We start from the raw sequence: 26,618 nt of genomic DNA on the forward strand, positions 1-26,618 counted from the left end.
CTCTCTTTGCACCCACAATCACCAACGCTTTCAACACGACATCCTGTCACAATACAAAGCTCTTAACGCCACCTTAAGAGACCTAAAAAGGTAACTGGACGCCTACAGATATGTGAGGTAATTAAGTTGCGAAGATGAAGCTGCAATGTAATTTTGTACCTAGGTACTTTCTTCGTCCTATCTTGTTTGGGATACTAAAGTTTTGTATCAAAGATTCGTTTGACAAGATACGCCGGTACACAATACATGGAAGAGTCGTCCTCTCATCCTGTCATGGCTGATCAGCTGGAGACCACTACTTCCTGTGCGGTTTTGTTCGGTGACCGCTGCAGCTGTAATAGCGGAGTTGATCACAAGTGGTATACTTGTGCTGAGCGGCTATATCGCGGACTTACTAAATCGACAACTTACCGCCCATAGTCCGCCCAACTGACCCTTACCGATAGTATATGTTTATATATATATATACATATTTCTTTTCGCGACTACGTTCACCCCCACTCACCTACTTTCACCTTCACACTGCAAACCTGAGAATAGCCAAGACACTTATTGCATAAAGTCTTACTCCAACCCTTTGCTATATCTCCATGGACAGGCGCAACCATTCACAGTCCCCGGCACAAGCACGTAAACGCTATGCTTCGGCAACACCAATCTCTAGTTTCACAAGTTCGCAAGACACTATTGCAAGTGACTCTAAAAGTGATACGGAAGAAAAGGCTTCAACTCTAGGCCCCTCTGAACAACCATCAAGAATGAAATCTTCGTCTTTCGATTCTGGTTTTACTTCCTCGCAGCTCGCCAACGATACCGACAGTTCCCTCTCACCCGACCACTCTCATCAACGACGTTCAGAGCTTCTTGAGGGGGTTTCGATTCACACCCCACCAGCAGTGGCCACCTTTGCGGGCATGGTCACAAAGGGGTCTTTGACTCCCTCTATTGATCATGAGACGTCTAATAATGGCACAATGGTGCATACACCCATTGTTCAACTTCATCAACTTGGCTGACATACCTGTAGATTTTTCCATATGCCGCAAATGGTTTCCAACATCCTCCGTTTACAGCGTTAGGTAATTATGCACCAAAAGATCTCTTTCCCATTTTTGAGACCGGCGATGTCTTCATCGAGACAAAACTGGTCACTCCACCGAAACAATGGCGACTGCATAGTGAGGTACTTGCGCGATTCTCATCATGGTTCGCCAGAGCTTTATCAGGCATGGCTGCTGCCGTTGTAGGGGCAACACGGGCAGCATACACTATTGAAGAGGTTGATGGCAAAATCTTGTTAACACAAAAGGAAGCCACTAGAGAGTGGTCAATTATCCGAGACAACAAATCTGATGTACTCAGCGATATTGCGATCAAAATTGAGAACGAAGACTCAGATTCCATGGCTGCTCCATGGATCACTCCAGATCGAACGACCATTATTTATATATACAATCAGGTCTTCAGCGCGTTCTATAACGTTGCGATAAACATCCCAACCACCAACATTGCGGCCTCAATCAACCACTCAGAGCAACTCACCAAGATTGCCGATGATTTAGGCTGTCTAGAGAAACTCCCGAACTTAACTTCCCAGATGAACGCAACGCTCTTCCAGCACCGTCATACACTCTTCCGTGCAATCAAAAATGATCCCGCACGATGGCTTCTTCTATCTCTCTCACTGAAAAACGAATCTATCTACAAAGAGTCCCTGATCCACATGTGTGGTGCCCACCCCTGCTGGCCCTGGCCTACACCGCGCTCCAGCCTACCCGAAGGAATCCGTCACTTGATCACTATGAAAAGCTTCAAACTGGATCAACGATGCGCCGAAGTTGAGCGCGAGCTCCTTCTCTTAACGATCCACATCGGCCGCGGCACCAACAACCACGCCGTCTCCCCCTTGACAAACTCAGAATTCGATACCTGGTTCATAGTCTCGATGTTCCGCTCCATCGTTGGCCAGGAACTCAACAGCCTAGACAAAAATCGTAAGAAACCTCTCTTACGTGGTAACATGTTCCGGAAGATCAAGAAGGGAGAAGGGTACATGCCATGCGAAGATGTGAGACGCATGATGGAACAGGTTATGCCGTCTGCGGTGCAGAATTTGAGTGAGGATCTGGCGATGCTGAAGAGGGAGGCGAGTATCTATGTGGAGGACTTGGCGCGAAATGAGTGTTTGCTTGATGTCGAGGCGCAGAAGGTGGGGTGGCTGACTTGTGTCAGAATCGAGAAGGAGGATATACCTTGGAGGACTGGGGGTGAGTATCATTGCCGCTGAGCAAGCTGAATGGAGTTGAAACCTGGATGTTACCTCTGCGTATAAGAGTGCCACCTGGGGCGGTTGGAGCACGCTGGGGGTTGTGAGCATGGCGAGGTGGAAAAGAACCTGCTGTCCTCCCAGTTATACGCTCGTGCTGAAAAGGTGCCCTGAAGGTATGCACCTACGATACGACACGAGTATTCTAACAGGCGATACGACGAATACCTTTAGGGAACACTGAGACTCAGCAGAAGCGAGCTGCTTCGTGCGGATTCTCGGGGCTTGTATCCTTGCTCATAGTTCACCTCATATGCCTTGATGTAAGAGGATAAAAACTGCTTTTCGAGATGTTTAAATAGGGGTATCGTTCTTAGGCCAATAGAAAATCTCCAGTCAACTCATCATCTGCGTGACGTCCCTCCAAACCCAGTGCTCTCATGCCTAGGGCTGGAGAAACTATCACCAGATGAACTTCTTGAGCTTCCTTCACCACCATTGTTCCAGCGACTGCCGCTACCGCTTCCAGCGCCCCAGCCACCAGTCTGGTTGTTCCTGTTCCCTCTGTTGCCGAACTGACCAGCAGCCCATCCGGCGGCAGCACCGCCTGCAGCACCAGACCAGAAGCCAGGCCTCCAGCCCTGTGTCGCGCCGTAGCCTGCTTTGGGGTTGCTAGGATTGTTCGGGTTGTTCGGGTAATACGGTGGAGGTGGGTCGTCGTTATCATCGTTGTAACCTCCTCCCCATCCACCACCGCCGCCTCCCCAGCCAGGTCTATTGCCGCCTGCTACGCCGCCATCGGGACCTTGCGCGCGGTTTCTCAACGCAGAGTATATCATCCATAGTACAACACCACCGAATAGCATCCAGAACAGTCCACCAGCAATCTTCTCGCCCATGGTCTTGGGCCCATCACGTCGGTCTTCGTCGTCGTCACCATGCCATCCTCCTCTTCCCTTTCCATATTTCTCCTGCCCCTTCTCCGTGAGTATGAGGCGATACTCGACACCACAGCTGCCTTTCAGGATATAGGGGTCTTCGGGGTAATCGTAGCCTTCGCAGATGACGTCGGTAGAGCCAAGTTTGAACTCTTCGGGAAGCGAGGCGGTGCATGTCCATTGTATCGAGTTTTCGTCGTAGTCGGAACCGCTGTTCTTGCAGCGCATCACATCGGGTTCATAGAGGCCGCGTGCCGAACCGCCAATGCATTTCAGCTAGAACGTGTTAATAGGCTGCATTGAGGGGCACAGTAAGATGCGCGGGATGAAGTCGTACCTGCGGTATTGGATCAACGCGTCGCGCAGAAGTCTTTTGGTCTTTGCGCAGCGTGAGACTCTGTATATTCGCGAGCTTGACTTTGTCAGAGCGGAGGGCTTCAGCGCCACTCACTGCCAGCAGCGCTGGGTAGAGAAAGTTGACGAGATGCATGTTGCGCACGATAGGTCAGAAGATCGTCAACAGAGACAACTAAGGCACTTGAAGTAGTCCCCAAGTGGCGAAAGCATGTGAAAGAACACGGTGGAGATGTCTCTGTGCCTTGAGGCTGAGTTCTAGAAGCTGGCGGCGCCAGTGAATGCCAATGACGCAGCGCCGAGGCACCACCAGAGATGGACAGACGCGCTAACGCGGTTTTGGACTAGAGTGGTTCACTCACATGCCGTCGCGAGCATCACGCGTAGAGCAACATCGAAACCCTCACTCCAACAATCATGAAACAACGAATAACATACGTTGTCAAGAACCCAGAAGAGTTCACTCCTGAGCAAATCAAGGTCGATAAAGACTTAAGAGGCCCGTGGTTCGCTTTGACAGATGTCGATGCTGCGAAGGAACACCGTATCACACTCGGTCTAGATGAGCTGCCTAATGAGGTGTGTACCATTGCACCAGCATTCGTATCCGCAACTCAACAACAGCTTGATTAACAGTATACAGATAAGCAAGCTCTTCCAACAATGGCACGAACTACATATACGCTGGACATCCTCAAGACCTTACAAGTCCACACCACCATTCACATCACGTATCTCGCCAGGTCTACATGTCTTCTTCACGCCTCTATCAGATACGTCTGAGGATGCACTATGCTCCGTTATCCGCTTCCTTGTCCCTCCATGGGCGAATTTGGATCCTAAATGTGCATCGACATCCACTAGTTCCACTAAAATGCCCATCCTCTCGGAACGATTCTCAATGTCGACTACCTCGCAGTACTACAGCTATATAGGCAGCATCAATCAGATGAAGCATGAATTCTGGGAAATTATTTGCAACCCTAAAGTTTTTGAGATAGGTGATCGTTGTCGGGAGGCGGTCACTGACTTCTTCGAGTCAGACTATATTGACATCGACTACGATACTATTTCGAGAAGCGTAGTCCTGACAGCTGAACGGGCACAGGCTACAGAAGGAGACAACCCCTGGGTAGAAACGATCGACCTGCCAACGAAAGATGCAACGGTGGAAATCGGAGTGTTGACTCTGGAGGGAAACGCAGATCCCGAAGATATCCAATTTGGGGGCTTCTTGACAGTGCTAGGACAAGACGAGAAACCGAGTACGCCTTTCCATCTTGCTACATTATCTCCACAGCGTAACAACGAAACACTGACAACAAACAGAACCCACACGGTTCCAAACCCCAACCCGCCACTACCCCCTTCTCCAGGCCTCGGAGAATCCAACAGCACAACCCAAACTCCACCCCCTAACATACAGCACCTCTTTCAATCAACCAACAGGCCTCCATCCAACACTAACCCTCACATTCCCTGCGCAAGATCTCACGCCCCCCGACCGCTCCTGTAAACTCCACACGCACCTAACCCTCCCTTCCTACCTCTTCATCGACAAATACCAATTCTCCGACAACCTTTTCCTCAAGAGCAAGAACCTCAAGCGCCTCCGCAGTCTATCCGGCGCTACAGACCTCGAAGCTCCAGATTGGGCTGTGCCAGCTTGGGGTTCCGCCGCGCTCTTCGAACTTGGCGTACCCAAACCAGAAAAGATTGACTATCCTAAAGTGGATCTTGGTGCTGGAGGCGAAAACGCATGGGAAGGCTTACCGACGCACCGTGAGATATCAGAGGGGGACTGGAATGTCAGTATACCGTTACATCTACGGTACATGCCTGCTGAGGCGTCGTCGCATGCTAGACTGCCGGTTCCGTGGCCGGTAGTGTTCTGGGCTTGTCGGGCTGAGAGCGGCGCGCAGCATACGTCTAATCCTTTTGATCGCAAGCATCTGGGGTATGAGGGTCTGTTTGGGCCGAAGACTAGGTTCATGCATGTGCAGCCTGAGGTAAGGAATCAGACGGCCGAGGGTGATGGGTTGGTGGAGTGGATCGATGTGCCAGTGCTTGATACGAGCAAGGCTGGGTGGGTCGAAGTGGGCACTGTGGGAGTGGTCTTGTTTGCCTTTGCGGGGTTGTGTTGGGTGTTGTTTGGGAAGAGTGGAAAGGGGGCTGTGAAGGAGGAGAAGAAGAAGCAGTAAATAGACTCAATTATCACGACGTATTGGGAAAGCTTCAAGGTATTCAGATCTCTATCGATCTTTGGCTGACATTCAGCGGGTTCAATTGGGTATCTCTCATGTGTTGCGCCCCCACATGCTTCTACACTTTTCTTCATATGTATCTCCTGGCACTGTTGTACAGTCGTGCAATGCAGTATTCTGCTAATCTCGCCCTGCTTCCCTGCCGCTAAAGCCTAAACTATCGTGATCGGCGCACTCACAGGCATGCTCGACATGATCGGTAGCGGTGTGCCAGGGAAGATGGGATGAAGCGCATATACTGGTCCTGCACTATCCTCGCCATCAAAAAGCATGAGGTTCTGAATGGGCTGTTCCCGTTGTCCAAGTACGTTGATGACGTCTTGTGCTAGCTGACCACCCAAGAAAGCTGTAACGGGTGCCAATTCGCTGCCCAAGTTCTGCAGGAAGCTACGAAGGACTTCGGCTTTGAGGGAGTCGGTGGGGAGGAGGAGCTCCTTGTGTTTGATATTGGCAAGGGTCGTGAAGATTTGTAGATCAGTCGGCGTATGCGAAGGGTAGACGCCGTGGCCGTTGCGCTGGTACTCCCATAACGCGCGTACGCAAGTGAGTAGCGGATGAACCTTCTTCAGTCTCCTGGCATTGTTCGCGATCTCTGCTGGGAGCGGACTGTCCTTGACCAGCATCAAAGGACTGTAGAGCTCCTGCTTGCTGACTAGCTCAACTACCTTTCCGTTCTCCTTCTTGATCTGGACGCCCTTGACGCTCCTTGTTGTGCTCTCAGCGCCAACCTGGGTGTCGCGGTTGCTCTTCTCGCGCTCAATGACAAAGTTATGCTCCACCAGGTCGGCAAAGATGTAACCGTACATGCCGTGTGATGCGCCTGCGTAGAAGGGTTTGCGTGCTATACGCGCGCCAGCGTTGACAGCGGAGGTGGAGAGAAAGTCCATGTCGGTGCATATGATGATGTCGTATGCGGCATAGAAGTTGGGATCTTGCTCGTTGCGAATATCCGTGGTGAGAGCCTTGACGGTGACGCGCGGGTTGAGCTTCTGCACTTGAGGCAACGCTGCTTCTGCGCGGTTCTTGCCTACGTCGGCGTCGCTAATAAAGAATTGCGCGCCCAGATCATCTTCGGTCACCACTTCGTGGTCGGCGAGCGTGATGGAGCCTATGCCGGCGAGGACGAGGTTCTTGGCGATTTCGTTGGCAAGGGCTTTGATAGAGACGAGCAAGATGTTGGCGGTGCGGATCTTCTGTTGCGCTTGGACGCCCCAGAGGCGGATCTGGCGATCGTAGAGGGCGATTTCATCTAGGCGGCATGTTTAGTACTGCTGCTTGTTGTTGTTGTTGTGGTTCTCAATAGGGTCGCTCTTACCTGCGGAGATGTTGTCGGCTTCAGCAATGGCGGCTACTGTCTGCCCAGCTGCATCCTCGGTTGGCAATGCGCCTGGCAGTGCGCCATTGGTCGCGGGCGGAGGTATCGCGGAGGTTTCGGTGAGATCGGTCATGGTGTTGTAAGACGCGCAGTGGTGTGCTTTGGAGGTGAAAAGTCGCGTAGCGGAAGTGACTCGACGACTGCGCAATCAGTGCAGGTGGTAGAGCAGACCAATCCGGAGTGAGGCGCCGTCTGGCAGCAGAGGCTGAGTAAAGACGGGCTAGCGGTGACGGCATTACCTCGTAGCTTGCCCGTACCTTTGAGGCTCTGCTGTGGCCCGTGCGTGCTGCTAGCTTCGCCCCGCGTCAACTGCATGTGCCAACTACACGGGACCGACAGGCTGCCTTTGCTTGTTCGTTCCCTCAGCCTCGACAAGTGCCGTCCACGCTATCCTCTGCCCTGTCTACATAGCGTAAATTACTAGCCCCGACTCTGCTCACCACCCAAACACTGCGCCGTCTCTCGTCTCCTCAATGGGAGCGAGCATCGTCGACGTCACCGATGCCCAGACCGCCCTCGTCTCCGTCCCCACCGCCTGCGGCATTCCCATTCACCACCGGCGGTTTTGACTTCCCTCATGCTTCGACCTCTCCGCCCAATGTCTCCCGTACGGCGTCTACGAGCGCTGCGAGGAATGCGCTGCGCTCCCTAGCTGAACCGACGCCAGCCGTTTACGATGCGACGTCGTCCCCCAGAGACACTGCCAGGCGCGTGCGCACTCGCACATCTAACAGAAGAGGCCCACTCCACCGCCTGTTTGGTCCTCCACGTGACAACGATGCCGCAGATAATCTCTCTAGGCGGCCTCCCACTGCAAACCCCAACCGACCTCGCGCTACCCCAAGCGAACGTTACCTCCGCCGCTCTCAAGCCCGCACAAGAGAACAGCGCTTAGCCGACATGGACGCTACTAATGATGTCCTGGATTCGTTGAGTGGCCTGCCCATCAACGATCCCTTTGCCACATTGAACACGCACACGCGGCCCCGTAGCCCTGTAGTACACATCAACAACGAGCGCAGACATAAGCGGAGGAAGCTGGAACATGACACCAGTGCGGCTAATGAGTACATGTGCTTCAAATACGGCCACAAGGGCCAGGTCGTGCCTGGGCGTCTGCGAATGGAAATTGTGAGCTGCGACGGCGGCGAGCATCGTAGGGACAGTCCGCCTGGCCTGTACAAGGTTCAGAACGTGTTGAGGAACGACAAAAGTGTATACTGCAGCGAAAGTTCGCAGTGCAACCTTCTCCTGAAGCATATCGGGGAGGCCCCCTTTGCTCTAGAGAAGGTTGTCATTCGAGCACCGGACCGTGGATTTACGGCTCCGTACGTGTCTCCATTTCATGTTTGATCTTTGCTAACCTACCACCAGTGTGCAGGAAGGTCTCGTTTTCGTATCCATGTCTGCAGACGAACTCTTATCTGGTACCTCGGCCTACAACCTCCGCTACGATAGCTCACCACCCACTTCTCCTGCTTCCAGCTCTCTGATCGAGGCCAACGAACAAATATCGTTGAGAGAAGCTCTCGAAGATCCTTCGGTGTGGCAGTACTCGCGCCAGGGCACTCAAGAGGACATGGAGGAGCGCATCGAGAACCTTCGACTTCGCAGTGAAAGGCTGAACGCTGAATCTGAGAATTGGATATCGTCTTTGCGCTCTGATTCAGAACGGCGGCGCATCATGCGCCAAATGGTAGAGCATGAAGACGAGGCGGACGGTGACAACTGTGATCACGTACCGGACAGCACGTACAGCGGTCCCGCTGGCTTTTCCGCACCCACTCCACCACCATTCACAGTCACTACCGCTGCCAGCGAGGATGAAGACTCAGGCTCGAATGAAGAGCAACCTAGTGCTGCTATCATGGCCGACCGCATCCGAAGAAACAACCGCTGGGAGGCCGACAGCGACGATGACGATGAGATTGTTCCGCGCCTCGGCCCACTGCGCCGCGCACCCGCTCTCGACTACAGCACATACAGCGAATGGCGAGAGCGAAGAGAGCGCTATATCGAGCCTATCCGAGCCGCTCGTGTAGCTACACCTAGCCGTATCGAACCTTCCGAGCCCAACGCCGAGCCACTGATCCCTCCGCATGCCCGGTTTTTCATCGAAAAGAACAAGAACAAGATCACAATCAAGTTTCACCCTGCAATGTAAGTCTAAGCAGATGGTGCTAAAGGTCACTCGGTTACTAACGTGCCTGGCAGTTCTGGTAGGAATGTCTTGCTCAAGCTCTGGAGCCCAAAACATGATGGCAATATCGATATTGAGAGCGTCCAGTTCTACGGATACTCTGGCCCTCGTTACTTTCCGGCTGTGCAACCTCGATGAGGAGTTGCCATTCTAGACCTCTGTTTCATGCTTGTTTACTTAGGGTTTATGATGACATGGGTTACGAAGATCATACCTTCATACTCGATAAATGTATCAGAGGAGCATGATCATCTAGATCATGCTCTTTTGGTAGTGTATGTAGTTGTTGATCAGCAATGATACCCGGGATACGACTCATGAACGTATGGCGTCAATATTGAGTGTCGGTTCGGGATGACAGTTGGGTAGCGAATACAATCCATCCATCACCCCTACTATTTCTGTAGCAAACTGAGTGTGCTCGGGGGACTTCCACGCGTCGAGCTACGTTATTAGCGCAGTGATTTGTTACTACCTAAAGACTGCGAAGGCAGTGATGTGCGGGGATAAGTGTAGCGCTGATTATGCGCGAGATCCCCAACGGCGGAAAACCCGGATTCCCCCACTCAACTTCAAGTCACCTCCAACACCAGTCATTGCGGCCGCCGCATCTTAGTCACAGTAGCCACGAGATATAGTTGAGCGCCTGATGTTGCCATCTCCGGCCCCTTCGGTGTTGAGTAGTGATCTCCGAGGTTAAAGTCCGAGATGACCGTTCAGCGTGTCTTTCTCGCTCCCAATGTGGACTCTGCTTATTTCCAATTCCTGCATCAGACAACATGAACAAACCGAGAATTCAGAGAAGACAACGAGCTGTTCTTTCATGTAACGATTGTCGAAGAAGGAAGTTGAGATGCGACAGGAAACTACCTTGCGACAGATGCATCAAGGGTGGTATCGCAGAAGAATGCGCTTACGAGACAGATAACCAGACTCCTCCCTCGGACTGCTTACTTGAGCGACCCTCCAAGAGACAAAGAGAGTCTGTACCCTGTGCAGCAGCTGCCAGGACTGAAGAGGCGCCGCGGTCGTACCTTGACGTTCCGAAACTGTTCAACCCATCGGAGTTCGCCAGATCGGATATAACAGCTCAAGACCGAGTAAAGCATCTCGAACGACAAGTCGCCCTACTAGAGCAGCAGTTGTTAGTCCAGAAGAGTGTTTCGCTAGAAGCATCACGCTTCATCGGAAGAACAACTGATACCTTGTCCGGTACGACTTCTCCGAGAGGTTTTCTTAAGGGGCGTCATTATGGAAGCTTCTACTACGGACCTTCTTCACCGACATCAATAATGGCTTATGTGAGAGCATAATCAACACCGGGTTGTAGACTCCGCTGACTTGGACAGTTCCCAGAGCTTCGCGCATTCATGAAAAATGTCTACCACAACTCGACCGCTCAGCGATTAGCTCAAGATATGATGGCCGTTGGTAAAGCGACCAGCACCAACGGATCATCATATCGGATTGTAACCGTTTCGAGCTTGAGAGATCTTCTTCCTGATCGATCGATCACTGATCGGCTGGTACAAAAGTATCTCAGTACCTTTGAGACGACGTACAGGATCTTGCACATACCAACATTCCAGAATGCATACGAGCGATATTGGGACGTTGATAAGCCCGGTTCTACAGAAATGGATGCTGTCGTACTCTCAATATTAGCGTGTACGATCTGTATTTGTACCAATGGAAGCCCACAGTATAGTCGCAACGGCTCAACGCTGCACACGCAGGCGGTCTTGTGGATGAAAGCTTGCGAAGCTTGGCTCAGGCGACAGAGCAGCAAGCACCGAACACTTGCCTCACTCCAGGTGAGATGCTTGCGTTTGCTGGCCCTTGCAGCAACCTCACACAAGGCGAAAGATTACTATCATGAGGTACAAGCACATATGGGTATTATGATCTCCTGTGGAATGCACAGGGATCCAGTACACTTTGGTGACCGCTGCTCTACGTTCGAAGGAGAAATGCGGCGAAGGCTATGGGCAACATCTGTTAGTAACTTGTTTGCGCAAGACAACGTGAGAACCATGCTGATTCGAACAACTCACTCAGGTGGAGATAGAACTACAAGCATCCATAGACAAAGGTAAAGGCGTCTTGAACGATGATGTAGCTTTCTAACATCCTCACAGGTACTCCTTCAATGGTTTCCAGACTCGAAGCGGATTGTGCAGCACCTGGTAATTTTAATGATGTGCAACTTTCTCCTAGCCTGGAGGAGCTTCCGCCATCAGAACCGGTGGAGGTATTTACCGACACGTCCTTCCTCTTCATGTCCACGAGATCGCTTAATTTCCGTTCGAGTCTATGTGCTCTGACCAATAGCTTGCAGTCAAGGCTCGACTTCCAGGATACCCTGTCACATGCAAACACTATCGAAGAATATATACAGAGTATCCCCAACTGGACTGATCCGGGATCTCTCCAGGCGCGCACACTTCTCGACCTCCAGCTTCGACAGCTGTTAGTGATCCTATACGCAGCGAAAACTGCTGATGTAGGAGCCACACTCAACACAGAGCGTCGATACTCGATAATTGCACTGATGGGGGCCGCAGCTGCAACAACGGCTTTGCACACGGCTCTGACGGCATCTTCTAACCTCGCACTATGTTGCACCCGCAGCGACTACTATAGAGCCGCGCTACTGGTTTGCCATGTCGCTTGCCATGCGAATAAAGTCAACGGTATGTTCCTTTCTCGCCGCTAGCGTATGCGGCTAACATCAATCTAGATACCATGGTAGCGCAGGCTGCCAAGAGCACACTGGATAGTTGTGCACAACAAGCACTTCGCCTCCAAGAGGAGAGAGTAATGCTGGTAGGTCGTGGAGGCCAGCAGCATTGGGTACTAAGTATGAATCGCCCCTGACACGCTTTCTATTTTCTATGAGACTCACGAGCGATATACAGGTGCTGCAGTTGGATTGGCCAGTGTGCAGTTTGAACCATCACATTCTGACGCGGTCAAGCTACAGGCGATAGATCGCGTATCACGCTTGCTGTACAGGATGCTTTCTCGAAAGGATATTGGTGAAGAGCCTCCAGCCAATGAGGTAGGTTTTTGACAGTCCGGATAGCTCTGTCATGTTGACGCAAGACAGGTTCTACTTCAAGATGCACCACGCATACCTAAACAGATCAATAGTCACCCCGGCTATTCCGCTGCAGCACTATCAACAGATTCTTTTGCTGACGTTGGGCTGCGCATTGATGCCTTCGACTTCGGCGAGACATCAGAGTGGATGCTGGATGACTTCTGGTTCCTCAACGAGCCGTTTGGAAGCGAATGTCAGGCTAACCATTTGATTTGAGAAATAGTACAAAACATGGAAAACCTACTGCATACGAGTGAACATTTGCATGTTTACGTCATGCAGGAGTCGCAAATACCATACAGAAATTCGCCGCGGCCCCATTGACGTTTGCCGTACAGCCGGGTAGTCTACGTTTCATGCAGTCTAAGGTCGTCCTTCTCCAGTTTTCTCTCCGCAAACTCGGCGCGTTCTGGAGCAATGACAAGCTTTCGGAAGATCGTCATGATCGCTCGGCTGCTCGGTACGGTTCACTTTGTCAGCGCCAAGCACCAATGACATCGAGCGATTGAGGCTCCACGACCATCGCGTGGCCCAGAGAAACCTTCACACAGCTTGAAGTGCTTGGCGCAGTCTAGATGTGCTGTTCCTGACACTTGACTATGAACTGCATGATAGGCAGACGGCGTACGGTATGTCACCCTCCAATCGGCCCTTCTCTTCTCGGCGCTCCCATAGGTATCCTTTGAGGAACTTGTAGAATCTGCGCCAGACGTCGATAGTGTATAGCAACTCATCAAGTGCATGAGCGAACCCGGGTACGACGGCTTGAGAGTCTGGTACCTGCTCGCTCTACACAAACATGATCGGACATGGCGGATGTGATGCAGAACCTATGTGGTATAAGAGTCGTTGCGCTCGACATGTTTATTATCCATCACAACAACAATCAGTCTGTCTTCATCTTCTCTACTACATACCCAGCCACTCTAAGCTCATTAAATTCACTTCCAACAAGTCGAATCTCAACCATTCCATATGCTCTTCACTAAGATCGCTTTCGTCTCCGCCCTCGCGGCCCTGACTGCTGCTCAAGACACCAGCTTTGACTTCAGCAACATCCCTGCTGAGTGCACCGATGTCTGCGGCCAAGTTGGTGAAGCCGTAAATGGCTGCAAGAACGACAGCAGTAAGTGTTGCATTATCCACCCAATCGTAACAAACTGACCCTTCCACAGACGACAACTCATCCGAGGTCCTACAGTGTATCTGCACAGCCAACAACGCAAACACACTGATCCCAAACTGCGAAGCCTGCGTCAGACAGTACAACGACAACGACAACGATGACGACAGCGACCAGTACCGCCTCTTGACCGACTGCCACTACACCACCACGACTGTTGCCGCAGGCGGTGCTGGAGCAGCTCAAACAACCGCTGTTGATACCAACACCGTCTCGGTCACCAACACAGTCTCTGTCACCAGTGTCCTTACCACTACCTCCGTTGCTATCATCGTCACTACCGGTAGCGATGGCGTGGTTGCTACTCGCACCGAGACCAACACCGACACTGTTGTCCCCACCCAGACCGACAACCCTGCTCCCATCAATACCGTTGGCGCTGCCATGGGTCTTGGTGCTCTCGGGTTCGCTCTTGGTATGTTGTGAATCGACAATATCACGACGAAATGTGGAATGGCTATCATGGACATGTGCCTAAACGATTATGAGGGAGGGGTGTCGAAGCTGTTGTAGCTTAGCTAATACCATTGTGGCTTGAAGAGTCCTCATGACTATAGATAGGAATACCATACACTTTACCTAATCTTGCCCTGTCAATATCATGCCTTCCAGCGTTTGGTGCCGCTCTTGGGCAGTTTAGACAAGGAGACACCAGTGGTCCCGAGACATTTCTCGAGTCATTTGAAAATAGTAGAACGAATGATGAAAAGCCGATCACACGATAGCACGCAAAGAGTGAAAAGTGTAAGGATAGTGCCACTTCATTCATAGAAATCGTGTAGCAACGGCAGTCTACGCTGCGAAAAGTATGTACCGTGAAGATACTCAGAAGCGAATCAACAAGGTGTGAAGAAAGGTATCCATCAAGCATCATCCATCATCAAAAGAGTAACCCGTCAGCCAAATTCAAAGTAAAATCCCCATCTTAAACTAACACTTAAGCAAAGTTGCTACCAGCAGTCTTCTTGCTGTTCGCAGCAATGCTAACGCTCTTGACAACGATGCTCTTACCACCGCTGCTGGTAATCTTGACATCAACGCTATCCGCACCGAAACCAGCTGGGTTCTCGAAGTAGTTGTACTCCTTGCGAGTGGTCGCCTGCCATGTCGCACCTCCGTCGGTGGAGACCTCGAGCTTAGAGATGGGCATGTTGGAGTTCATGACTTGCATGCTGAACCAGAACTTGCTGGTTCCCTCCTTGTTCTTGAGGACGAGGGGTGTGGTGATGCCACATGGTACGACATCCCAGGAGATGGGGATGACGCCCTTGGAAGGCTCGGCAAGCTTGGCGAAGGCGTCAGGGTAGAGGTCGAGGTGGTTGGGTCCGCATCTAAGAATGAAGTTAGTATGGTATTATATCTAGCTTGTTCGTAGACATCACTTACCCAGGGCATTGGTCGGTAACCATCGCAGTGACCTTGTTTCCATCCGGACCTGTTACGCTAACGCAGACACCGCAGTTGCCACCGTTGTCCCAGTTGGAATCGGAGAGCGCGGTACCGTAAATACCAGCGGGGATGGTGTAGCCAGTGAAGGAACACATGCCACCATCAGTGTTACCACCGTAGAAAGTGGCCTCGCCACGCTTGGAGCCTGCAGCTGAGCTGGCGTACTCATCAACGGTTGATGCCGGTTTGGAAGCTGCCGGTGCCGGAGCAGCGGAGGTGGATGCAACTGGAGCCTTGGATTCCGATGTGGGAACCATGGCAGCGGAGGATTGTGCGGCTTCGTAAGACTTGGAGGCTTCACTCTGGGGTACAGGAGTGTATGCCAGCGAAGAGTAGTCCAACAAAGTGGTCGGCGCGACGCTCATGGTAGGGTATGAGGGTGCGCTCGATGATGCCTCTGGCCTGAAGAGAGCAGAGGTGGAGAAGTTGCCAAAGTATCCACCTGTCGGGCGAACGGTGACTGTCGTGTAGATATCGGTGGTCCTCGTCGAGGTCGAAGTCTCATCGACGGCATCGGGAGTAGCAGCACCAGCAGGGACAGTGACATACACCTTCTCGTAAGTAGTAGTGAAGACAGTGCTCCTGGAAGAGCAAGCGCCAGACTGGCTGGCGGTAGCGTCCGCAACCAGGGCGGGCTTTGCAGTCTCGTAGACTGTCTCGTATGCGGTTGTAGTGACAGTCTTCTGTGTGCAGACTGACTCAGCAACAGCAACACCCGCAATGGGTAGGAGAGAGAAGAAAGTGGACTTCATGGTTTCCGGTGGATGCTTGATTAGATGATGGAAGGTGGATATGCAGTGACGGCTTGTTGGAAATGAGTGTGGAAGATCGTATCAACGACTTTTAGGAATGAATGGCAGCAGCTCAGCGGCTTGCGAAGAAAGAGTGACTGAAGTGATTGAAGTTCGACTTCGTGAGGAGAGTTTTTAGAGGCTTGAAACACTACCAAAGGGCGTACCCGCCCGACTAGATAAAGCCCTCAAATAACGCTGACATCTCATTTTACTTTACTAACCTAACGCAGCGCCACGCAGGAAGCCGACATGTGGAAATTTGCGCCCGGGAGGAATGGCAACAAGCTCATCTCAAGTTCAACTCCGGTGTCTGGACCCACCGAACACTGCAGAGAAGAGCCGGTCTCGAGCCTGCGCGCATCTCGCCTGTTGCCGGTCTTACCCCAGTGATATGCGTCCGTTGATAGACCGGCGTTTGGGGTTGAGCAGGTCTGAGTGCGTTTCAGAAAAAGCTTGTGTAATGCTTGGTATGATGGGTTGAAGGGATGGTGGGTGATGAGGTGCTAAGACGAAGGATGCGCTAAATGGAGATCAAACATGAACGAAATGAGAAGGCGGCAACACAACGAGCGAATTTGAGACGCGCTGCCGAGAACCGAGTTGGCATGTCAAACACTGAAAGCGACGTTCTACGACTTTACACAGTCGCACGATGGTGCGCTGATGAAAATGCATGCTGTGATGATGTTGTTTGGACATGCCCTACTGACTCGGCAACGAAGCCCTGGAGGCGTTTCAAGAAAACGTTTTGTGGCACTTCGGGTCTTCTTCGGTGGGGTAATACACATGGTCCCTAATTCAAAATCTAGAACCTGTCTATTACACAAAGATACCGAGAGTGGTCCGGTGATGGTCCGGTGGATATTGTCGATTCGGTAGATACCCGTGAAATTGTGAGTGACGAGGCTCTCAAGTATGATTCCAACTTTCAGATCGTTACTTTCCTCGCCAAACCTCATTTGTAGACCACTAGTCAGAGCCGCAGTATCCACCCAACGACGGAACGGATGTAAGGATCTCCATGGGAGCCGCAATGTCGTCGCTGGAATGCCCGTCATCCTGGGATCAATCCGCTGTCATGTAGCCCGTTCGCCGGGATGACAACCTGTAGGCCAATGTGTCCAAATGCGTCATCTGCGCCGTAAGAAAGCTCCAATCGGAATGCCAGCTTACAAGAAATCGCTAGTGGCTATGACGAGCTTTTGTTTTGGCATTATATCCCTTCGCAAAGCACGGGACGATACCAGGGACATCTCTCCAGCTCTTGGATCCCTCCTCAGCACTTCATGCAGCTCGGTTCCTTCACTAACGATCTTGATCGTATGCTTCAACGCTTGTCTCCAATTCTCGTCTGGTCGACCACAAATAGTCCGGCAAATATCTTGCGCTCGAGAGTATACTGATCCTTCTTGAGAGCTTGCTGTAATGTACTCATAACTCATCTCTAGACGACCGCTAAATATGCCCAATTTCATTCCGTTGTTGTTATTGCCGTCCGGAAATTCATTCCACAATGATGCAGAAATTGTTCATTCCTGGCCCGTCTTTAATCTTCTTCTTCTCGACCCTTGTGACTCTCGGCTCGTTCGTTAGGGTGAACAGGTAGTAACACAACTTGGAAGTGTTCTTGCTCATCTTCATCGTGAAACCCAAGTCGCCCATAATTCGCAAGAGTAGCTGTTCATCAAGATAACGCGAGTTGTCGACACATGGTAGCGGTAGGACGAAGAACAATGCTGGGAAGAATGATTCTGAGGTCTCCGTTGGCACACTGCTCTTTCTGAAGAACTCTGTGATGCGTTTCAACATTTCCCCTCGACCAACAGCATCCGGTACGTAGTTGAGCACCAATGATAGGGAAATGATATCGAAGCGCTCGTCATCACATGTAGGAAGTGGTCGCTCCATGAAATCTTGTTTTTCGATACCTGGACCTTGGCTGTTCAAATCGATCCTGGTCATGTCGATGGCGCTTGAGTACTTGGAGATCTCATTTTTGGTGGACAAAGCTCCAACCTCGAGACATCTGAGTTTGGCATTGCCAGTACTGCGCCGATCTCGTGCTTTCGGATCCAAGACCTTGGATTGCTGCAGCCATTCAACTAACAACTTGCTGGAGTCGCCTCCCCTGTCCTTCGCCTGGCCTTGCTTGCTTGCAGCCTGATAAGTCTTTATTCCCCCGTTCCGCTCGATAGCTCGTGCAGTCTCTTCTGCTAACTTCAAATCTCCCCTTTTCAAAGCTGCCGCATGCTCCTTCTGCAGTCGGTGATGAGTGCGGATGATAGTCCTGGAACGCTCAGAGGTCATCCGCTCTTTCGGTTTACTGATGGGTGGTCGGCCATGCGACAGAGTCTTTTGGCGCTTTTTGACGGCCATGACTGTTTTGGTGTTGCAGTCACATGGCCAAGGTAAAGTAATGGTTGGGAGGCGCCGAGAGTTCAGATGCAAGGATTTGGCGCTAGTGCGTTAGCGTGCTTTCTTCCCACAGACAACTTTCGCCTGGAGCAAAAACCACGACTTTTCGACTGCGACTCTCGACACTAACACCAGGACCAACCAAACCGCCAAAATGGGACCCAAGGCCGTATCCAAGAGTATGTCTACGCAAACATCACAACCGCGAAATCGAGGAGGACCGTACATGTCGTAAAGTGGCACCAGACCGTGGCAGCAGCCTGTCTGAAGGGGAACTTTGCGGATGCGCCTCGATTAGCTACCCTCATTTTGCGCTCATGGCTAACATCAATCGCAGCCCCTACCAAGACTGGCAAGCAGGCCAATGCTGCTGCTAAGGCCGCTCTCCGTGGCGTAAGCCTCCCTTGATCCTCTTGAGTCGTGTCAGAAACATACCTCTGACGGGCTGTACTTCTCGTGTGATGGGCACAATTAACGAGATGACAGTCGTATGCGAACAAGAAGCGCGCGATCAGGAAGAACACCAGCTTCCACCGGTATGCCCGATCCCACTACAACAAATTTTTGCCTGCTAACACATCCGCAGCCCCAAGACCCTCGAGCTGTCCCGCGCCGGCAAGTACCCTCGCAAGTCGGTCCCCCATGCCCCCCGCATGGACGCCGAGAAGGTTCTCATTCACCCTCTCAACACCGAGTCCGCCATGAAGAAGATTGAGGAGAACAACACCCTCGTCTTCATCTGCAACGTCAAGGCCAACAAGCGTCAAATCGCCGCCGCCCTCAAGAAGCAGTACGACGTCAGCTGCGTCAAGATCAACACCCTGATCCGCCCCGACGGCTCAAAGAAGGCTTTCTGCCGCCTCACCGCCGATGTCGACGCTCTCGACATTGCGGCTACCAAGCTCGCCATCGTTTAAAGAGGTGGTCTCTGTAAAAAGGGAAGGCATGGTTATGATGGGGTCTGGTTATACCCGGCAATTGAAAAGCGATGTGATATGCATGGCGGGCGTTCATGGGATAAACGTAGTCACGGTGACTCGAATGAATCAGATTTCCACATGACGCCAAGTTGGACTTGGTCCTTAACTATACCGCTACTTTTGACCTGTGATGCTTTGTGAGGCTTGTAATGCGTTGTGATTTGGTTTCAAATGCAAGCTTTTGCTGGTCGTTGAAGTGCACATTCTATAGAGACCATGTTACGTTTGATATATGTATTCGTCATGTATGTTATCTCCACACTTGCAATGCTATGCAAACGATATCTCCCGTCATACAGTGTTGTACAGATCATAAGTCGCTTCGTTATCATACACCCTTCCTCGTCACCTTTGTTCCGAGCGATCATATGCATATCCCTCTTCCCATTGACTTCCCTTCCCGTGATATGGTCTGTCTTCCTCTATCCCCTCAACCTCTCCAACTCCCGCAGCACAACCATGTTCGCATCCAAGAACCGGTCCACACATTGCCTCATACATGGCTCCTCGTATTTATCCAATTTGCCGTTCTTAACGGTCCCCGTGGGGATGCACTTGCGGAAACATGTGTCAGTCAAGGAGTGTATGGCTATATCGATCACGCAATAGGTTAGCTGATTGTTACATGGCGCGCGCGCTTGATCTGGAAAGTGGGTGTAGAAGAGAAAAGGCAACCCTGGGCTGCGAGACAGGATGGAAACCAAAGGTAACCCCAGGGTGATGTGATGTGAAGAGGAAGAGGAACCAGAACATACAAGATTGAATCCTAGCCTTCTGTCCCTCGTTCATGGCGAATTGCTGGAGTTCCTGCTTGTCGCGATCGGACAGCTTGCTCAGGTCCGCATTAGCGATGCCGCCGCCTAGAGAATCCATTATGTTTTTGTGAAGAATTGAATCGCGAGGCTCTTTTGGCGTGTGCCGTAAGGGTGTGTAGTGTGTGAAGGTGGACGTCGTGACGGCTTGCGCTGTGGCTGTAGTTTTTACTGGATTGACGTACTCGAAGCTTTGCGCATCGGAGGTTCTCAGGCGGAGGGACCGATTTAGTCTGGTTAGTCAGCTGGATCGGTTTCCGGAACACGATGTCTTCTCGGTACAACTTGGTTATTTTGAGAAGTATTGCAAAAATCTTGAGACCATTTGTTTGTTCACTTGAATGCGCGGGAGTTCCTAGGTATAGATGAGAGTAACGCAAGATATTTGGCGGAAGCTCAACTTCTTGACTTTGGTATCCTCATCCTCATAACATGCTCTCGAACAACATGGCTGCCGTCCTCACTCCTTCGTACTATTCTTGGCCGATCGTACGAACCCGCTACTCTTGATCTGTCCACCATTACTTCTGGTGCGGGGAATGTCAACATAGAATAAGAAGTATGGCCAACTACCCTCCTTCTCAGACTTGAACACTCTAACCTTGGAGATCCATTTGCTACCACCCAACTGCCTCTTATGCTGCATGAGAAAGTACCCAGCCCATCGTCCAACAGGACTTCCCAGCAAGGCTTTCCCCACATCCGTCTCCATGTCGAAATCATGTCCCGGCCAAACTTCCACATCCTCTTTCGGTGGATTCAGCGTGCCCAACGCACGTGTAATGTGTTGATTCGTTTCTTTGTTGATTATCATCGTAACAAATAGATATCTGATATTCTGTAAGCTCTCCACATCACTGTGCACACGGTTCCAAAAGGCCCATGCGATATCCGAGACGCTGCGTATAGCAGGGAGTTCGTCCGTAAGAGCAGCGCGTTTCCAAAGACGACGAGCAGCTTTAGCGGCAGAAGAGAGATTGATAGCGTACACGACACCCGCTTCTGCATTGACACCAATTGTGTGCTCAGCGCCGGTGACGCGATATTCCTTGTCGCAGACGTCGTATCGTTGATCGCCTTTAAGAGGCATCTTGCCGTCATTGCCTTTCTTCACAGCTGGGCTGTCGTAATGCTCAATCAGGAAACATTGGTTTGGGCCACCCTGGCTCTTGGGCTTGGTCGAGATGGCAAGGTCGCTGAAGGCCTTCTTCAGCATGTGTCCATTCGAGCTGTCAAAATTGCATTTGGGGTCTGCTTGTTTGGCGAGGGCATCCGTGGCATCGTTGTAACCCCACTCACGTAGCTTGTTTATGAGATCACCATCGAATGCGCTCTCTGCGCTGGCGCCTAGGTTGTAGAGAGCTGCAGCTTCAGCGTCGCTGGCTTTCATACCTTGAAGGAGCTTCGTGCCTCGGGCGACAGACAGTGTCCATGGGTCGTCATCGGTAGTCTTGACTGTGCCATTGAAATGATTGTCGTTGGTGAAAGTAAGGTGGCGTCCAGCGCTGGTGGTAGAGCTGGAAAGGGTGTTCTCGACGGCAAAGGCTAATGCGGATGTTGCGAACAACAGCAGAGATCTCACTGCAGACGACATGTAATGAGTGTATGGTCTGAATGGATCAGTTCAGCCGTGGATAGGATTACGGTAGGTGATCTAGATGAGTTAGTACAAGCAAGGTCGCAAGCAAAAGTCAGTGCAGCCGTGAGTGAAAGAGGAATACGAGGCACGATTTAGCTTGAGCCAGGGCTGACTTCACTACAAGACTCTGGAGGACTCGGACTCACTAAATGATATACATTGTAGTGTGAGTAGCTGATGCTGAAACAGCCTACCAAATGCAAACAAGAACGCCATGCTTATTACATCCGGGGATATCAAACCCTTTGCAAATTGAAAACAAACTATTAGACAACTTTTTTTTCATCCAACGTTGTCATGATCTCCACATCTTCGTTTCTAAGCCCCAATCATTTCTTTAGGGAGGCATGCAAAAACAGTACTGACAATGGCCATGAGAGTGCTGACAACAATCAACACCCAGTTCATCGTCTTCTCTCCGCTCGATATCTCTTTTCCAAACAACTTTAAGTGGAACGCCAACGGGAGGATGATACAAATGCTGAAGCAGGCGACACTGCCGAGAAGGGTCATGATGCGATCGAACGAAGGGAAAACGATGGCAATGATGACGAATACAAGGATGGTGACAATGCGTAGAGTAATCTTCAGCGCTCCTCGTGTAAGGCCACTCATGCCATCAATGGACGAGGACATGGCGAGAGAGCGCGTATCCAGACCGAAGAGAACCTCCAGCGTGCTGACGATAGGTCTTGCGTTGAGTGGGATCTTGGTTAATGGAATGATGGCGATACAGATGGCGATAAAGACCGATATGCCTGGTGGAAATCCAGGGGTAAGAAAGATGTTGCTCGTGACTTCCTCTCTGACACCGTCTCCAAACATGAGGATACCTGCGCAGGCCATACCGACATCGATGATGTAGGTGAAAATATAGGTTACGTTGACTGCCTTCCTGTACTTGTATGGGTGTCGCATGTCACGGTAGATGTTTGGAAAGACAGAGTGGCCACCCCAGGGAGACATGAGCAGGCCAATAGAGAGCGGTACGGTAAGCCAGTTGTCCGGGAACAGGTACTGTGTCATGGGTTGACGGATTGAGCCGGGAGCGTCGGGCTTTGCAAGGCCATCGATCCAGATAGCGAGTGTGACTATTCGGCATTAGCTGATGTGGATGTATGCGTGCAGTGGTTGACTTACTTCCGAAGCAAGACATGACGCCTAAGATGGATGTGAAGGACAAGAAGCGCAGGGGTAGGAAGCTCAGTGGTATCAAGATCAACCCACAGACGATCTTCCACTGGAAAACGTCCCAACCGGGAATGAGAGCATCCATGCTGTCGGCAAAAAGCACGACTAATGCAACGCATGCTGCAAGTAGCTCTAGGGAGAAAAGAATACTAGTAGCCACTCGTGCTTTGGTTCCAAAGGAGACATACGCAAGGTCAGCGAAGGTGATGAGTGAACCATCAACATCGAGACATTTGGCAAGCAGCTTTGCAGTATAACCAGTGACTATGGCGGACCACGCCAGAAAAACCATGCCTATCAGCCATCCAGAGTACTTCAGCGCAAGTGGCAAGGTAAGCAGTCCAACACCGACCAAGACGTTGACCGAGTTGAATATCGTCTGTGGCAGGGTAGATTGACCGACGACTACGTTGATGATATGTCCGTCTTCCTCGACTTGCTTGACCAGCAGTGGCTCTCGTTCTTGTTCTGGCTCTGCAACGCCCTTCATTTGCTGCTCTGTGAAGAGTCGGCCAGCATGGCGCATGGACGACTCGTTGACGCGCGAACTCAGACTGCCGTATCCCGTGCCGTAGCTGGCCCCGAAAGGCGAGGATAGCGAAGGCTCGATCTGGAATATGCTCGACCCTCTTCCTCTCAAGCGCTGCTCGACGGTGTTGGGCAACAGCTGGGTCCGCTCCGTCGCGCCATTCTCCTCGTCCGTTATGGCATTATCGGATGCACGGCGTCCTCCTTCTTGCAGCGCCTGTCGCAAGGCCGACCGTTGGTCTGGTACCGGTGTCGGAAGCCCGCTGCGTGTGAAGTCGGACTCTTCGGTGTCCTCGCCGTCTTCGTCTTCGAGACGGAACGAGGGTCGCACGGGGGTGATCTCAAAGAAGCCTGCTGCACGCTGCCACGATCGCGCAAAGTTGTTGATGCTGTTGACGCCTCCGACTTCGCCCAATGCGCTGAATTGCTGTCCTACTGAAGACCTGAGGTTGTTTTTGTTAGTCGTCGTTCACTCGCGAAACGCGTCATGAGCTCACCTCCGCCTGCGCAGTTCGCCAACTGTGCCGGTCCACCTGCCCGTGCCGGCATTGCTCTCCCCGCTCGGTCGTCTCGAGAGCTCGTCCCATTGTATGTGGCTCTCTGTGTCTGAATCCATGGATGGGCGGTTCCCCGACTCGTAAGCATCCCAGGCGGATGGCTGCTTCCCTCTGTTATCCATGGTGAGTAGCGACAGTCACGGCAGACAGAGAAGGCACGACCAAAAGGTGCATGTGCATGTGCAGCAGGACAGGTGATGGGAAGTATAAAATCCGTTGATTCAAACCCTGCAGGGAGGCGGGAGCTACTTGAGTCGATAGCTGGTTATCGTCGGGACGAGATTGCGCCTTGTGGATTGCGGATGATAGCCGCTATCCATGACCGTCCTGATTATATAAAGAAGCGCCGAGCATGGCACTTCTCCCATAGAAAGACGGAGAAGCGCAAGATGGCTATCACGAGGATATCATGCGGCCCCGCAGGTCTGCCGTCATAGCTGCCCATAGCCGGGGAGCTACCCAAGGCACGAGTCTGATAACGGGCCATTGCAGCTGCTTCATGCCCGTTGCCCGCTTAGTGGCCCTGCAAGCGAGCCTGTGTCAGCCTCCTGTTCGCGCGCCATGGCGAGTGTGCTGCCTGAGGAGTGCTGCACAGTCATCGACAAATAAATCCACATCAGCCCGGTTGGCCGTCTCTTCACTCAAGCATCATCGAAAAGCGGAGGCGCGCAGCAGTAAAGGCCGCCGCATAGCACGCTCTCCACCCTCCTCCCGCCGCCAGTCGGCAGCTACGTCGCTTGTTCTTGCCCCTCGCTGAACAAGAAAATCTCTCGACCCCACCAACACCAAACTCTCAACTCTCGACATCACCGCCGCGACCATGGCGCCCGGGCAGAACGAGCAGCCCAATGAGGCTGAAAAGAACATTGAGATCTGGAAGGTCAAGAAGCTGATCAAGCGTCTTGAAGCCGCTCGTGGAAATGGAACCTCCATGATTTCGCTCATCATCCGTACGTGACGCCTGCTCGCCTGCCGACGCGCCTCCGACTGACCACATGTAGCGCCCAAGGATCAGGTTTCCCGCGCTGCGAAGATGTTGGCTGAAGAATTTGTGCGTTTTCCACCCGCAGCTGTGCCATGGCCAGAACTAATTTTCCCAGGGTACTGCCTCCAACATCAAGTCGCGCGTCAACCGTCTTTCCGTCCTGTCGGCTATTACCTCCACCCAGCAGCGTCTCAAGCTCTACTCCAAGGTCCCACCCAATGGCCTTGTCGTCTACTGTGGTGAAATCATCACCGCTGAAGGCAAGGAGCGCAAGATCAACATCGACTTCGAACCCTTCAAGCCCATCAACACGTCGCTATACCTTTGCGACAACAAATTTCACACCGAGGCATTGAGCGAGCTGCTCGAGTCGGACCAGAAGTTCGGTTTCATCATCATGGACGGAAACGGTGCGCTCTTCGGCACTCTGTCAGGAAACACCCGTGAGATTGTCCACAAGTAAGTGCGACCAAGATGCCTCGGCATGCACGAAACTAACAGGTGTAGGTTCTCCGTCGATCTTCCCAAGAAGCACGGCCGTGGTGGTCAATCCGCTCTGCGTTTCGCTCGTCTGCGTGAAGAAAAGCGCCACAACTACGTCCGCAAGGTCGCTGAACTGGCGGTACAAAACTTCATCACCGCCGACAAGGTCAACGTAGCTGGTATCATTCTCGCTGGTTCCGCCGATTTCAAGAACGATCTCAACCAGTCCGATCTTTTCGACAACCGTCTGCAGTCCAAGGTCATCAAGGTCGTCGACGTATCTTATGGAGGCGAGAACGGTTTCAACCAGGCTATAGAGTTGGCTGGTGAGACTCTCAGCAATGTCAAGTTCATCCAGGAGAAGAAGCTCATCAACGAGTACTTCGACCACATCTCCAAGGACTCTGGCAAGGTCTGTTACGGTATCGACGACACCCTCAAGGCTCTGGAGGCTGGTGCTGCCGAGACTTTGATCGTCTTCGAGAACTTGGAGATTACCCGCTGGGTCCTCAAGAGCTCCGAGGGTTCTGAGATCATTCTTCACACTACCAAGTTGCAAGAAGAAGACCGAAGCATCTTCATGGACAAGGAAACCGGTCAGGAGATGGAAGTCATCGACCAAGGCTCCATGCTTGAGTGGCTCGCCGAGAAGTACCGTGACTTTGGTGCCAACCTTGAATTTGTTTCCGACCGTTCTTCCGAGGGTAACCAGTTCGTCAAGGGCTTCGGTGGCATCGGCGCCATCCTCCGCTACGCCCTCAACTTCGAGCAACTCGCCGACTTCGACGACGATGAAGACGAATTCTACGATGATTGACGGTTGTGCGCCCTCGCTGACTGCGAGGTAGCGTCCCCACTCCTTTCGAGTGATGGAACGTCCGCTACCCGCGTGATAAGTCAAAATGACGTGTCCAAGATCAAGGCCGGAGCAGTCGAAGCAAAGACGCTTCGCCTTTCCAGATTGTAAGATGGGAGTGCCTACGGAGGGTTTGCAATGTACGTAGGATATTTCCAGCAACAACAACTTTCACTAATTCTGTCAAGGTCGACCAACACCATTCTTACCACGACCCGCTCTCGCTTGCACGGAGAGGCAGCAGCC

At 51.9% G+C, this 26,618-nt stretch overlaps 16 protein-coding genes across 16 annotated transcripts; 9 read left to right on the top strand and 7 right to left on the bottom strand.

The window, feature by feature from the left end:
- The first annotated feature begins 479 nt into the window (after nt 1–479).
- Nucleotides 480–1,229, top strand: CC77DRAFT_137623 (hypothetical protein). The gene has a single exon (XM_018530221.1). It carries the CDS (start codon nt 591–593, stop codon nt 1,014–1,016), a length of 426 nt encoding a protein of 141 aa, XP_018385177.1. The 5' UTR covers nt 480–590; the 3' UTR covers nt 1,017–1,229.
- An 88-nt stretch (nt 1,230–1,317) lies between these two features.
- CC77DRAFT_137627 (hypothetical protein) lies at nt 1,318–2,479 on the top strand. The gene has a single exon (XM_018530222.1). It carries the CDS (start codon nt 1,403–1,405, stop codon nt 2,285–2,287), a length of 885 nt encoding a protein of 294 aa, XP_018385178.1. The 5' UTR covers nt 1,318–1,402; the 3' UTR covers nt 2,288–2,479.
- Nucleotides 2,480–2,670: 191 nt separating this feature from the next.
- CC77DRAFT_1031806 (hypothetical protein) lies at nt 2,671–3,694 on the bottom strand (the record flags this gene model as incomplete). Its single annotated transcript, XM_018526692.1, has 2 exons — nt 2,671–3,480; nt 3,542–3,694. 2 exons carry the CDS (start codon nt 3,692–3,694, stop codon nt 2,671–2,673), a joined length of 963 nt encoding a protein of 320 aa, XP_018385179.1.
- A 265-nt stretch (nt 3,695–3,959) lies between these two features.
- On the top strand, nt 3,960–5,869 carry CC77DRAFT_990713 (PIG-X-domain-containing protein). Its single transcript, XM_018536327.1, has 3 exons — nt 3,960–4,137; nt 4,202–4,823; nt 4,888–5,869. Exons 1-3 carry the CDS (start codon nt 3,976–3,978, stop codon nt 5,757–5,759), a joined length of 1,656 nt encoding a protein of 551 aa, XP_018385180.1. The 5' UTR covers nt 3,960–3,975; the 3' UTR covers nt 5,760–5,869.
- Nucleotides 5,867–7,415, bottom strand: CC77DRAFT_137648 (hypothetical protein). Its single transcript, XM_018530223.1, has 2 exons — nt 7,138–7,415; nt 5,867–7,071 (listed from the first exon to the last, which is right to left on the bottom strand). The coding sequence occupies exons 1-2, from the start codon at nt 7,268–7,270 to the stop codon at nt 5,975–5,977; spliced, it is 1,230 nt and encodes a 409-aa protein (XP_018385181.1). The 5' UTR covers nt 7,271–7,415; the 3' UTR covers nt 5,867–5,974.
- A 116-nt stretch (nt 7,416–7,531) lies between these two features.
- CC77DRAFT_990717 (hypothetical protein) lies at nt 7,532–9,796 on the top strand. The gene is made up of 3 exons (XM_018536328.1): nt 7,532–8,525; nt 8,572–9,357; nt 9,412–9,796. Exons 1-3 carry the CDS (start codon nt 7,699–7,701, stop codon nt 9,533–9,535), a joined length of 1,737 nt encoding a protein of 578 aa, XP_018385182.1. The 5' UTR covers nt 7,532–7,698; the 3' UTR covers nt 9,536–9,796.
- Nucleotides 9,797–9,942: 146 nt separating this feature from the next.
- On the top strand, nt 9,943–12,842 carry CC77DRAFT_137820 (hypothetical protein). Its single transcript, XM_018530226.1, has 7 exons — nt 9,943–10,698; nt 10,747–11,394; nt 11,456–11,489; nt 11,536–12,090; nt 12,138–12,257; nt 12,316–12,458; nt 12,507–12,842. The coding sequence occupies exons 1-7, from the start codon at nt 10,177–10,179 to the stop codon at nt 12,714–12,716; spliced, it is 2,232 nt and encodes a 743-aa protein (XP_018385183.1). The 5' UTR covers nt 9,943–10,176; the 3' UTR covers nt 12,717–12,842.
- A 517-nt stretch (nt 12,843–13,359) lies between these two features.
- CC77DRAFT_137763 (hypothetical protein) lies at nt 13,360–14,376 on the top strand. The gene is made up of 2 exons (XM_018530225.1): nt 13,360–13,626; nt 13,676–14,376. Exons 1-2 carry the CDS (start codon nt 13,476–13,478, stop codon nt 14,107–14,109), a joined length of 585 nt encoding a protein of 194 aa, XP_018385184.1. The 5' UTR covers nt 13,360–13,475; the 3' UTR covers nt 14,110–14,376.
- Nucleotides 14,377–14,620: 244 nt separating this feature from the next.
- On the bottom strand, nt 14,621–15,884 carry CC77DRAFT_1009481 (barwin-like endoglucanase; the record flags this gene model as incomplete). Its single annotated transcript, XM_018523596.1, has 2 exons — nt 14,621–15,014; nt 15,070–15,884. The coding sequence occupies 2 exons, from the start codon at nt 15,882–15,884 to the stop codon at nt 14,621–14,623; spliced, it is 1,209 nt and encodes a 402-aa protein (XP_018385185.1).
- A 1,003-nt stretch (nt 15,885–16,887) lies between these two features.
- CC77DRAFT_138304 (hypothetical protein) lies at nt 16,888–17,384 on the top strand. Its single transcript, XM_018530227.1, has one exon. It carries the CDS (start codon nt 17,052–17,054, stop codon nt 17,337–17,339), a length of 288 nt encoding a protein of 95 aa, XP_018385186.1. The 5' UTR covers nt 16,888–17,051; the 3' UTR covers nt 17,340–17,384.
- CC77DRAFT_137686 (hypothetical protein) lies at nt 17,207–18,330 on the bottom strand. The gene has a single exon (XM_018530224.1). It carries the CDS (start codon nt 18,300–18,302, stop codon nt 17,430–17,432), a length of 873 nt encoding a protein of 290 aa, XP_018385187.1. The 5' UTR covers nt 18,303–18,330; the 3' UTR covers nt 17,207–17,429.
- Nucleotides 18,331–18,457: 127 nt separating this feature from the next.
- On the top strand, nt 18,458–19,427 carry CC77DRAFT_1021147 (hypothetical protein). The gene is made up of 4 exons (XM_018525209.1): nt 18,458–18,520; nt 18,679–18,734; nt 18,828–18,877; nt 18,928–19,427. The coding sequence occupies exons 1-4, from the start codon at nt 18,496–18,498 to the stop codon at nt 19,256–19,258; spliced, it is 462 nt and encodes a 153-aa protein (XP_018385188.1). The 5' UTR covers nt 18,458–18,495; the 3' UTR covers nt 19,259–19,427.
- A 212-nt stretch (nt 19,428–19,639) lies between these two features.
- CC77DRAFT_1021148 (hypothetical protein) lies at nt 19,640–20,208 on the bottom strand. Its single transcript, XM_018525210.1, has 2 exons — nt 20,077–20,208; nt 19,640–19,910 (listed from the first exon to the last, which is right to left on the bottom strand). Exons 1-2 carry the CDS (start codon nt 20,192–20,194, stop codon nt 19,744–19,746), a joined length of 285 nt encoding a protein of 94 aa, XP_018385189.1. The 5' UTR covers nt 20,195–20,208; the 3' UTR covers nt 19,640–19,743.
- A 339-nt stretch (nt 20,209–20,547) lies between these two features.
- CC77DRAFT_1071752 (hypothetical protein) lies at nt 20,548–21,998 on the bottom strand. The gene is made up of 2 exons (XM_018529131.1): nt 21,919–21,998; nt 20,548–21,787 (listed from the first exon to the last, which is right to left on the bottom strand). The coding sequence occupies exon 2, from the start codon at nt 21,725–21,727 to the stop codon at nt 20,594–20,596; it is 1,134 nt and encodes a 377-aa protein (XP_018385190.1). The 5' UTR covers nt 21,728–21,787; nt 21,919–21,998; the 3' UTR covers nt 20,548–20,593.
- Nucleotides 21,856–24,488, bottom strand: CC77DRAFT_964600 (hypothetical protein). The gene is made up of 3 exons (XM_018535690.1): nt 23,989–24,488; nt 22,913–23,934; nt 21,856–22,863 (listed from the first exon to the last, which is right to left on the bottom strand). The coding sequence occupies exons 1-3, from the start codon at nt 24,168–24,170 to the stop codon at nt 22,091–22,093; spliced, it is 1,977 nt and encodes a 658-aa protein (XP_018385191.1). The 5' UTR covers nt 24,171–24,488; the 3' UTR covers nt 21,856–22,090.
- A 380-nt stretch (nt 24,489–24,868) lies between these two features.
- CC77DRAFT_1009486 (peptide chain release factor eRF/aRF subunit 1) lies at nt 24,869–26,333 on the top strand (the record flags this gene model as incomplete). The annotated part of the gene is made up of 4 exons (XM_018523597.1): nt 24,869–24,998; nt 25,050–25,099; nt 25,149–25,492; nt 25,541–26,333. 4 exons carry the CDS (start codon nt 24,869–24,871, stop codon nt 26,331–26,333), a joined length of 1,317 nt encoding a protein of 438 aa, XP_018385192.1.
- Nucleotides 26,334–26,618: the final 285 nt, after the last annotated feature.

This window comes from Alternaria alternata (genome assembly GCF_001642055.1).
Source record: "Alternaria alternata strain SRC1lrK2f unplaced genomic scaffold CC77scaffold_12, whole genome shotgun sequence".
Taxonomy (NCBI): domain Eukaryota; kingdom Fungi; phylum Ascomycota; class Dothideomycetes; order Pleosporales; family Pleosporaceae; genus Alternaria; species Alternaria alternata.